This window comes from Berghia stephanieae, chromosome 5 (genome assembly GCF_034508935.2).
Source record: "Berghia stephanieae isolate SIO BIC M18660-M18661 chromosome 5, UCSD_Bste_1.3, whole genome shotgun sequence".
Classification (NCBI taxonomy): Eukaryota; Metazoa; Mollusca; class Gastropoda; order Nudibranchia; family Aeolidiidae; genus Berghia; species Berghia stephanieae.
The window spans coordinates 41,614,603-41,627,285 of record NC_088364.1 but is presented as its reverse complement, the minus strand read 5'-3'; the positions used below and the strand labels follow the sequence as shown (position 1 = coordinate 41,627,285).

Here is a 12,683-nt window from a genome sequence, read left to right as displayed (position 1 = left end):
TGATTATATGCTATTTTTGATTAACAGTTTGGCTGGACTCATGTGACTCTGCTAGTAGTTGTTGTCCAATCACATCTCATAGCCCAAAACGTTTTAGAGGGATTGGTATGGTGAGTCATTTTTACCATTTAAAAAAAAAGAAAAGAGCCGCTGAATGGCAAAGCAAATAATAATGATTCAATGAACTGAATTTCTACCACCAATTTTTGTTCTATTTATTATGAAATAAAAATATACCAAGGTTCATCTGATACTTGAAGATAGTATCCTTCTATTTTTTATATTGGAGTATCCAAGTAACCCCCCTTCTTGTTTGCCTTTTATTTTTGATCATTGTGTCTAATGCATTGCTTGAGGCTTGATTTTAATTGCTGAAAGGAATACAATCAATGAAAGTTTCTTTGGGAAATTATTTAATAGTAATAATAATAATAATAATAATAATTATAATAAGCTTACTTATGGAGCGCCTACACTGAAGTCTCAAAGAAAAGTTACTCATAATTTACTAACATATGAACATCACAAGCATACACCCACCTCTTTATTTATTTGTCTTATTTTTTTTTCTATAGTTGAAATGTAATGACTTATATTCTTCCAGGGTTTTGGTTCCAGTATCATGCATCATCTGCAATGACATTGCTGCTTATCTGTTTGGATTCTTCTTTGGACGCACACCCCTCATCAAGCTGTCTCCAAAAAAGACTTGGGAGGGATTCATTGGAGGAGCTATTTCCACCATTTTTTTTGGTGTAGTTGTAAGTTTGCTCTGGATTTCTTCTGTTTTCAGATAAACCAGTGTCGTCAATATATGGCATAAGGTTTGTTTCTCTTCATTTCCAATGGGATTTTAACTATCCTCCAATCTTTTTGGATTAAAAAAATCTGGTTGTTTTATTAGCTTATGTTAATTTTTAATTCTAGATTATTAGTAACGAAAGTTGAAAGTGCAAAAAGGTAATAAAAAAGAGGAGGTGAGCCAATGTCATTGTGTAAAGTCACTGATTTCATCTCAACCTTAGAGTTTTTAAACTTTTATCTTCATTGGCTGAAACAGAAAATAAATTAGATTTTGACTTATTGCCAAATCCCTAACTTGTCTTTTGAATGCTGCTTTTGCTTGAAAAATACATAATTTTGAATAAAGTGTGGTCCTAAATTAAAATAACGAACAAACAAGAAATGAAACAAACAAGTACTTAAGTCTCAAGTTTTCCCACAAACACCTGTCCCAACTTTGTTTAATGGATTTAGAAGTTTCGGTTGTGCATGCTGAATGTCATTCATGCATAAACTTTTATTTGTTTTATGCACTGAATTTTTAAAAAAGCTATTACATTTATAAAGCCCATGATTCAGCAACATCATCAATGCGCTTAACAACAGTTCAATTGTTTACGCAAACAGGTCATATGGAACTAAATGTCCTTCCTTTTCATAAGTTACCTGTTAATTAGGTATCCTTTTTGTACCAGCACTCGCACAGACTACCTCATTCCCACCTGATTTGGATTAAATAATGTTAGTAAAGTGCCTTACCTAAGGACACACTGCCTAATCGAAGACTGTATTTTGATTGTCACCCATCTGGTCACTGACTGCTCAACAATGCTTTGCTGTTATTACAATTTGAGACACTATGCTGCTCAACCATTTTGACCACTCAGTGGATTAAATGATAACGATGTTTGCAATTAAAAATTTATTTTTATTTTTGAAAACTGTATTATCCCTTTTCAGCTATCATATGCCCTGCTGCAGTATGACTATTTCATTTGTCCTATGACATATGATGAGGTGAAGGGAGGTCTCTCTATGGAGTGTGTCAGATCCCACGAGTTTAACATCAAGGAATACAATCTTCCCGAGACTTTGGTGGCTTTCTTGAAAATTGTATGTAGTGCAGCCTATGGTCTGCAATAAATTTATTGGTCGATGTTTAAAATAAAAAATGACTGTTACATTTACATATGATTTAGCAATGATTTATTATGTCACATTCTAAATGTTTTGATATATTTATTTCTTTTGGTGGACAGCTTAATGTAGGTTACAATATGAATTTTCCTTGGACCTCCAAATTTATTTTCCATTTCAACAGGACAAGGAATGATGTGGGTAAAAAGTCTTTGACAAATGTTAACTTCCAGGTCCCTTGGCAGGGATTCGAGTTTTGGGCTCATGGTCAATAGCAAGCCAGTCAGTGGACTTGCCAATTGTACAGATTTTTTTTTGGGCATGGCCAATTTGTTTTTTTCTTGTTGTTTTTTTCCCCTCCGGATTTGGATATTCTAACCAAAAATTTAGAGGGAAAATGGTGATATTTGTTATTTTACTCAGAAATGAATATGTGACCAAATCAAACTATATCAATTCTGTTGCATTGTAAAATGATAATTATTATAAATTAGGGTAGAAATGCATTTTCATCAATAATGAATTTTTGTCTTGAAATCCAGATTTAAAAAAAAAGAAATGTACAGATTTTTTTGCTTGCTGTTTATTGCACGTTTCAGTCTGAATTATGATCACTTTGCCAAAGTGACACACAATAAAAAAAAAAAAGATTTTTTATTTACATTTTAATCTCCCTCCTCCCCCAATCCTACCCCTTCCCCATGCCTCCCCCCATTCAGATATATCGTCACGCTTATGTCCCAATTTATCTTTTTTTACCAAGTTTTGGTGTGTCATTTTAGGCATTGGTTCGTCCAGAGAGGTGGATAAGGAGGGGGATTGTGCAATTTATACTTTTATAAAGACATAGTTAGAATCCTTTCTTGTTCCATTTTTCAAGCCAGTTAGCTGATCAGTTCTCACTACATTCTATCCAACAGCCTATGTGTGGTTAACATTATGCATAAACTTTAGTGATAGTCACAATCGTTTGTTATTGTTTGGTTGGCCTTAGCTGGTGAGTATTTGATTAAACCACATAATGTCTATTGTTATTTAAAGATTTAGATATAATTAATTTTGTTTTCAGTTCAAGTTGAGCAAGTCGACAGTGAGCCTGTACCCTTTTGTGGTCCATTCCATATTCATGTCCCTGTTTGCTTCTATTATCGGACCATTTGGTGGATTCTTTGCCAGTGGATTCAAGAGGGCTTTCAAAATAAAGGTAACAGGTTGATTCTATCATTTAGGTTGAAGTGAAAGAAAATCTTATCTATAGTGATAATAATAATAATAATAATAATTAATATAAATAATAATTAAATAATAATAATAATAATAATAATAATAATAATAATAATAATAATAATAATAATAATAATAATAATAATAATAATAATAGTAGTTGTAGTAGTAGTTGTAGTAATAATAGTAAGAATCTTGTAGTAACTAATGGAAACAAAATCACATGACCATAAAACAAGGAATGGTTAGAGGATATTTTTTAGGAGGACATTGAAAAAATCGAGCTAGTTTTGAAATAGCTATATATACAAGCATAGCTGTCCGTTCATTGAATGGTGCCTGTTCAATGAACATGTTGATAAGTCGAATTCTTTCCTAAGGTTAAAAGTGGAAAGGGTTTATATAACTTTTAAGAAATTGATTGTATTCAAAATAATGAGAGGAACCAATAACTGGTATCGGTTCAATGCAAGTACTTCCACCTCATTGTCATGCTCACTAACAGGAAGGTTGACACACAACCAACTTGCTAAAAAGGGTGTCATCTGGTTTTGGTAGGATTTGATGAAACATTTGATTTTTCAATAAAATTATGATGATGTCTAATCAATCTGATAATACACGCAAACCATCTTCATGTCAATGTCAACACACAACATGCAAAATTTGGTCACGATTGGTCCATTGTTTGTGGAGCCCTTGTTTTACAAAACATCCAATTTGCCAAATATAAAATAAGATACTTTAAAAGGTATTCGTGGTGCATGTTTTGCATCTATGAAATAATATTTTACACTTTAGAATATTTTGTTGACAGAGGCTTTTGTAAAAGAAATAAGTACCTGGGTGGGGTTCCTGACCTTCCATAGTGAGCAGGGAGGTCACTTACTGTGTCTTCTATACCCTTATATCTGTTTTCCAATGTGGTTTCTCTCTTTGTGTTGGAATGCTATTACTTGATTTTGTCCTTTCCCTTATCGGAGTCCTTGGCTAAATGTATATTTAAAGTTTTGGGAGACGGTATTTTTTTCCATTTTGAAGCATCTCTCTGTTATGTATTGTTATATACAAATGTGTATAAGTAACTTTACAATTTTAGAACTAAATTACTATTGTTTAACTATGCGTTAGAGTCAAAAATTGTATGTTATCTAAAGGAGCAATTATTAAATCACATGCATGCATAGTTATATTGCAATCGGTCAATCATATCGGGGATGGTGTACATTTTTGCAATGATGATGCAAAGAAGGAATTATAAAGAATGCTACAGGGACAGTCGTGAAAACTCAAGTTCTTATATTCTCGAAATAGAACCCTTTTGCACTAATGTGCCTGAATGAACACAACCATGTTGTCTTATACTGTTTACAAGTTACCTGCTGTTTTAAACCAAAAAAAAAACATCTTTGTGAAATTATTTTGTAAGTACTTTGATTTCAATTATTTTACTCGTGAAAAAATGCTGAAACTGGGCCTCGAAGAGAGAGCCTGTCTACTTGGCCATACTCAATACTAAATAGCCAATGGCTGAGGTTACAAAGCTTTTCAATGTTAGAACTACTTGCTATTCCATTATCGTATGTGGGGGATCAAAGGCGGACAGATTAACCTAAGTAGCAATGGCCAATGGTGATCAAAAATTTACTTGACACACAGCCAACCCCGGTCTTATGCCTCTGACATCGCTGTGGAAAATAGCATGTCAAGTTTGACACTGATGCTCGAGTGGCCTGCTGTTAATCTAGACCCCAATCTTATTGAGCACCTCTGAGATCTCCTCTTAAGACCTACAAGGGAATAACAATGCCAAGCAAGGAATGCTTACGAGCTTTGGACATTGTTGAAGCAGGATGGAATGCATTACAGCAAATGATATATCCCACTTGATAAACTCTATGGGAAACTTGTACGAGGAGTGACAGGAATTAGCTTTTTCCGAAACAATGAAACCCAACTTGTGTTCTTTGGGTCTTTGTTTATTATGCATGTATGCTTATGAAATCTGGCTCACATATTTTTAAGATACTACTTGATTCTGTGATATGACTTTTGTCCAATTTTATCTCTTAAAACTCAAATGAATTGACCCAAAACAAGTATAAAGTTACTTTTTGCACATGTGTGTATATATATTGCTTTGAATGTATAATGTAAGCATTTGAGTGTTTTCCTCTTAGTGGGATCCTATGCTGGTGTCTGAATGAGACTTATAGGTGATCTCAATCTAAGATCATTGACGGTGTGCTCTTGGAATCTACATCTGTCCCTTATTTAAACCAATTCCCCTTTGTCTTACTTTTTCTTGGGTACCTTGACTTGTAATTCTAGAATTTTTTCCTTACCCCATTTCCTTCCTTTTTAATGGCGCTAATATGACCTAAATGTGTCTCAAGCGTCGTAAAACCTGTAAGAACAAAATCAAAACAAAGCAGAAATAAGTACATGGTGTTTTCCAATTTTTAATGTAAATAAACGCAACAATCCTTAAGGTAATTCAAATGAAATGGATTTAAAGTTGAGTGTCTTATCCAGATTGTAATCGGGAATTTCTTGTAATAATAATAATGACAGTCCATCATAGCCATAAGGGCCATGGAGCCTGAGTTTATCCTGGTGTCTAAAGCGTGAAAAGGACAATAGCAATTGGTTGCTACTCTTTAGATAGGATGCTAATCTATCACCAAGTACTTTCTGCCTGATCTAACAGACCCAATCACTGTTGGGTGGACAGGAAGGTCCTTGCATGTGAAGCGAGTGCTCTATCAACTCAGCCATTGGGACCCTCAAAATGACAGTAATGATAATAATAATAATAATAATAATAATAATGATAATGATAATAAATATATAATAATAATAATAATAATAATAATAATAATAATAATAATAATAATATAATAATAATAATAATAATAATAATAATATAATTAATATAGTAATAATAATAATAATAATAATAATAATAATAATCTTTTTAGAAAAATATGAGATCATCTTAACCATTGATATTTTAAGTACATTTTTACCACCAGAATTTAAAAAAAAGTGTTTTGTCATGGGGCACTAATACATTAAAAAAAAAAAATTGTTATTCCAGGACTTTGGTGACACGATCCCAGGCCACGGTGGAATCATGGACAGGTTTGATTGTCAGTTTTTAATGGCAACATTTGTGCACGTCTATTATTCCAGTTTTATCAAGTAAGTATTCCCATTTTACTTTCAAATTTTTGATGTATAAAATAAAACTATTTTTACATTATTTGTAAATTGAAACTGTTTTCTTTTTTTTTCATTTACTTTTTTATTCTCTTATATATTTAATCCCTCCATGGTTTAGAGAGAACATCCAGTTTTAAAATGTTAGGAGCATTTTTAAACTCTGATTTTGTGGGAGTTTCCTGATAGTTCAGTTGGTAGAGCACTTACCACTAAAGTAAATGGACCTGTATTTGTATTGATGCGGTCTAGTGAATTTTGGAACATTCAGAAACTTTTGTCCACTCAGCAGTAATTGGGTAGTTGGGTTTTTTAGATCGTATGGAAAGTACTTTGAGAAAATTCTATCCAAAGGGTAATAAATATTTTCTGCTTCCCATTTAATACAACAGAAACCAGCTTTAAGTTGACTTCATGAGCTTTTAAGGACCACAAGTTTGTATTTAAAATTTTTAAGTGTTACTCTTGATTTGTTTCAGGGTTCCCAATCCTCAGAACATTGTTCAAAATGTGTTGATGCTTCGACCTGATGAACAACTTCAAGTTTATGAAATGCTTAAGTCAGCATTGGAGCATCGAGGAGTGTTGGTTGGATAGTCCAGGTATTTCTCAGTTGATGTGTATTACAGGATTTAGTATGATGAAGATTTGAGTAGTAAATAGGGTGCTGCAAGCATTTGTCAAATTTAGCAAAAATGTAGAAATTTCTAATGGCAAAATTTGATAACTCACCCAACCCTCACCTTCATCTCCTGTCCATTCTCCCTCGAGATTTTTGATTCTTTTTAAAAAATTAAAAAGAAAGTAGACTCAGTTGATCAGCTAAGTAGCTTTAATAATGATAATATATATATATATATATATATATATATATATATATATATATATATATATATATATATATATATATATATATATATATATATTCTGAACAGAAATATGTAAATAATGATGTGATAAAATTAACCATAATCATGTTAATCATGTGTCATTATGAAATTGGCAACATAAAGCGCTTTATTCAAATTACATTTCAATCGGCAACGTTTGGATCAAAAAAAGAAATTACAGTCTGTTTAGAAAGGATAATGGTTCACTTTACTCTGTTTAGAATGACTAGTTAGATAATTTCAATAGAAAAGTCCATACTGATAATATTAATGATAATAGTGAATGGATGTTTGTGCACATCAAGATAGTTGGCATTTGCTTTGAGGAGGAAGGAGAATAAATGGCTCATTTATTTTTTTCTCTCTCTTTACAATCACTGATAGCATGTTAGGGGCCATTTTAAACTGTCATTGTAAGGAGTAAACGTTTTCTAGCCAAAACGAAAAAAAGTGTATTGTTAGAATATTGTTGGGTACCATGGGACGAATTTAAAAAAATTGTTTTACAATGACTTTATTTTTATAAAACTTGTTTTATAAAGCTTTTATTGAACTCATTGATCTCAAATTCTTGTTTTTTTTTTTGTTTTTTTTTGTGGGTTCGGATATTTGATGAATGTGTGCAGCATTTTATTTGCAATTAATTACTTTGGCTTTTGTTTATAATTTATCCAACTTTGATCTGTGGTTCAAATCTCTCAGATGTAGATGTAAATGGTATTACCTTATTTATTATTCATCTTCAAGTAGCCTCAGTGTGATTTCCATTGCATGAAGCTCATCAGCACAGACAGATAAATGTAGCTGGCCTCATTTTCACTGTTACAAATCAATCACATTCATTGTGTAATTTTATATATGAATATATATGATAATTGGAACATCCAATGAAAAGCATATTTGCCACAAAAAAAAATGTGAAAAGGTGCAATTGTTATGCAAATCATATGAAAGTGTGCTGATTTTGGTGAAAATAATACCATGTGGGCGTTACAAATGGAGTAAGTTTTTTTATTTTTATTTTTATGCTTTGAGTTTTATGATTGATTTTTTTTTTTTACAACAATACGACCATACTATAATATTATTGATATCATTGTCAACAAATGTCTGCAAAAGTTAAAATAAAAACTATTTAAGCTGAAGTTCAAGTGACTTGGTTATTTATTTATTATTATTTTAAAAAAATTTAGACAAGTTTTTGTTAAAAACTAAAGATAAAGACACTGGTTAAAGTCCTCATTCATGCTTTCTGCAGTTTTCTTTTATTACTAAATTGCCTACCTTGTGATGACACACAATAATGATTATGGCATTAGATAGAGTGACGTTTCAGTATGAGCAAGGTGTCAAGGACACTTTTAGAGGAAAAAAAAAAAATCAGCCGTGTAAAACAAATATTAGGGAGTAATTCTCTTTAGTTAAGCGGTAGTATGGGGAATATAATTTCAATTTTATCAAGAGTTAGTAAACAATGACAAAGAGAAAACTTTGATTTTTATTTTTTTTTTAAATCCTGTTTATTGATTACTTCAGTTTATGTTTCAATTATACTATTTTTCTCAATCCATTTTGTTTATTGCATTATGGCTTTAATGAATGAACCTTATAAATGTTAAATGGGCTTGGGGATCACATACCTTGTATCGATTGGGGCTTATACTTATGGATAATAAGATTCATGGTGCAATTGTTTTTTTGTGTCTTGTCTTCACTGAAATGAATGAATCATTATTATTTTTATCATGGTTATTATTTATTTCACTGTTAATATGCTGAGATTGTTTTTAATTTTGTATGCCATGTTGTAAATGCCAACTCATAATAAGCATGTTGGGCTAAATGGGTATTTACTGCGTGTTTACATGAGCGGATTAAGTGTTTGGAATGTATGGCTGTTCATGTATTGCTTATACTCTATTCGGAAAAATGAGTGTTGGAGTGTAAAAATAGTTGAAATCTTTCATTGACAGGATTTCAAAAACAAGAATCAGTGCAATTAACCAGCATTAGATTAAACATTCATCTAAAATTAAAATTGGGTAACGACTAAATTATGATAAATGCTTGCTTTGCTATGTATTGTACTCATCATTTGTAATATATTAATCTAAGTTCGTCTGCTTGTCAAAGAATCCTTACTTGCAAATTCCAATGATAAGATAGGCTGTTTTAATGTTTTGAGGTCAGGGGTCAGTTTTGGATTTTTCATTGCTTTATGTTCGATTGCAATAATTCCTATTTATAAACTAAACTCATTAAAATTGAAAAATAACATTAAGTAATCTTATTAGATAATTAATGCACGTATGAATTAAAAATGATTCATTCCCTTGCAATTCTCATGTTTTCTGAAAACACAATTTTAATTTTAAAGAAATTATAAAAAATTAATTTGTTAAGATGATTGAAAAAAATCTTGAGTTGTATCTCTGTAACTGTTTGTGTTGGTGAGTATCACCAGTCCTGCAGTTTTAACAAAATAGTTATTTAAGAAATTTTATTTCAAAGCAACTCAGTCTCACCGTTGAATATGAAGTGGATGAAGCATATTGCCAACACAGCTACTTAGGCAAATAGAACCATGGCCTTCTGGGTGGGGATCCTGACCTCCCATAGTGGGCAGGGAGGTACACACTGTGTCTTCTATCCCCTTATATCTGTTTTCCAACATGCTTTCTGTCTTTGTCTTGGAATGAGATTACTTAGTTTTTTTCCTGGCCCTGGTCGGAGTCCTGGCTGGGAGGGAAACAGTCAAATGCATAGTTATTGTTTTGGGAGATGATATTTTTTTCCTTGTAAATCATCTCTCTGTTATGTATTAGTATATTTGTTATTTTTTAATGTATAATGTAAGCATTTGAGTGTGTTCCTCTTTGTTGGATTTTGTTCTTGTGTCCGGATGAGACTTGTAGGTGATCTCAAACTAAGTACATTGGTGGTATGCTCTTGGAATCTACATCTGATCCCTATTTGTTCCCAGTTCCCCTATGTCTTACTTTCTCTTGGATGCTTCAATTGTAATTCTAGAACTTTTTACTATCCCATTTTCTTCCTTTTTACTGGCGCTGATATAACCTAAATGTGTTGCAAGCGCCGTAAAACCCTTAAAAACAAACAAAAACAAACGAACCATGGCCTTCCTCAACAGACAAATCCGCCACTGCCACCAATCTGTGAAAAAGAAATGCTATGAAGCATATGTCAGGCCCCTACTGGAATATAGTAGCTCAGTGTGGGAGCCACACACATCACAATAAATCAATGAGCTAGAAAAAGTCTCAACGTCGGGCAGTCAGATTTGTCAGTGGAAACTGTGAGCGGGATATGAGCGTAACTCAGCTCATGAACGATCTTTAGTGGAAACTGCAACATGAAAGACATTCCATCAACAAATTTCTTGTATTCCACAAAGCACAAAAAAGAGAACTCGAAATTCCAACTAGCCATTTGAAACGGAACAAGAACAAAACAAGAAACTCAACATTTAATTGTGAAATCCCCCACTCAAGAACAAACCATAATCTTTACTTTTTCTTTCCCTCCACCATCCGACTTTGGAACTTCCTACCAACCACTTGTAAACAAGCCCTTTCAGCTTTAAAAAATCGCTCCCCACTTCCCTCTAAAACTCCTGTTACTAAAAAGATGGCAATACTTCCTCCTGAAACTTTGGCCTTAATGGAAGAAGAAGAAGAAGAATATTCAAAATTTTTAAGAACCACAACTAAGAATCTGTTCTAATGCACTGTAAACTGCCATTATCATGACTACAGCTGCACCATTATCAATAACAATGACACAAAATGTCGTTTGAAGTCAGCTTTGTTTTAAAAAGAGACGATGGTCATAATAATGGTCTACAGTTCATGGGAAAAGACCTTAGAAGCTGTAACATTCCTTAATTTTGCTTTTTGCAATCAGCTAGAAGACCAGTGAATAGAATTTGTATAATTTTCAAACATTAAAGATTTTTGTTGAAAGATTTTATGTGGTGTGTTGTCTTCTTTTTCAAAATAAATCACTGTACAAGTCTTTCACAAATTTCCATTTTGTTGTTTTAATTGCGTGCTTCTATTTTTTTACGGAAATTCTTTTTTTAAAAAAGTCATTGACATAATGTGATTTAAGTGATAAGCATTTTTCATAGTATCCAAGTAGAAAATGTATATCTTGTTCAGATGACTTCACTGCAACTTGCTCATTAGTAAATTCTTGTCTTGAGATGTAAGTTTGTTTATAGATAATTTGATAATGATAAATGTTGTTTTAATGTATTTTATTTGAAACTTGTATTCTTTGTATATTTTTGCATGATGTGTTGAACATATTTTAAAATATATTAAGAATTTGCAATTGTATTTTTAAAAAAATTATTTCTGAATTAGTCATGGGACAGAGAGTAGGGAAGTTTGGTAGGAGGCGGGGTATCCTTTCTAACATTTACACCAAGCAAGACTGACATTGAATTTTAATATTCCAAAAAGTGGCATTGACTTTTGTGTTAAAATAAACGAATGATTACTTTTATCAAAGGAATAAATTACCTCAGCTATTCTACCAAGTTATATTTTATTTCATAAATGAAAAGAAATTATTCTATTTAGAGAGAACTTTTTTGACTTCATGATAGTCTGATCAAAAGAGATGTATTAAAAAGATCTAATAACTTATTTTCTTATTAAACTTAAACTTATGCTCAGAACAAATTTTCTGAGCACTTCTTTGAGATGTGGGAGAAAGTTTAACAAGTAAAAATACATGAACATGGGTACAATATCATCATATAAAAAGTTGATGAATCAATTGATTTATTTTAGAAGTCGACCATTAAATCAATGTGTGTGTGTGTGTGTGTGTGTGTGATTAATTCTTTGTTGTATAGTTGGACTATTTGTGTTTAATTTTGATTAGGTTATAATTAAATTATTATCATCATCACCATCATCATCATCATTATTACTTTTTTTTCTTCTTCTTCTTCTTTTCTTTTTTCTTTTTTCTTCTTTTCTTTTTTTTTTTCTTTTCTTCTCTTTTCTTCTCTTCTTCTTCTTTTCTCTTTTTATTATTATTATTATTATTTATTATTATTGTTTAATTATTATTATATTATTATTTTTATTATTATTATTTTATTATTATTATTATTATTATTATTATTATTTTTTTTAATTTTTTTTTTTATTATTATTATTATTGTTGTTGTTATTATTTATTATTATCTTCATCATTAATATATGATGATGATTTTAACAATTTGGGACTTAGATTCATTTAATTCTTACATTAAAATGTTTATTATATTAACGGCTATATTTATAACCTATATCGAATATGATTCAATTGTTATGGTTGTTATTATGAATTATGTGGTTATAACAATTACTGCCATAAGTTGTTTAGAATTGGAGAGCAGGCACTAGTCAC

The 12,683-nt window shown here is 31.4% G+C and overlaps 1 protein-coding gene across 1 annotated transcript in view; it reads left to right on the top strand.

Moving 5' to 3' along the window:
• The window catches only part of LOC144972938 (phosphatidate cytidylyltransferase, photoreceptor-specific-like), a 28,085-nt gene extending 20,865 nt beyond the window's left edge, over positions 1-7,220 (top strand). Inside the window, exons 7-12 of the mRNA XM_078914775.1 lie at positions 28-110; positions 605-761; positions 1,744-1,896; positions 2,990-3,124; positions 6,245-6,348; positions 6,846-7,220. Coding sequence (XP_078770901.1) covers positions 28-110; positions 605-761; positions 1,744-1,896; positions 2,990-3,124; positions 6,245-6,348; positions 6,846-6,963 — 750 coding nt within the window. The 3' untranslated portion in view covers positions 6,964-7,220. The remainder of the gene's footprint in view (positions 1-27; positions 111-604; positions 762-1,743; positions 1,897-2,989; positions 3,125-6,244; positions 6,349-6,845) is intronic.
• Positions 7,221-12,683: the final 5,463 nt, after the last annotated feature.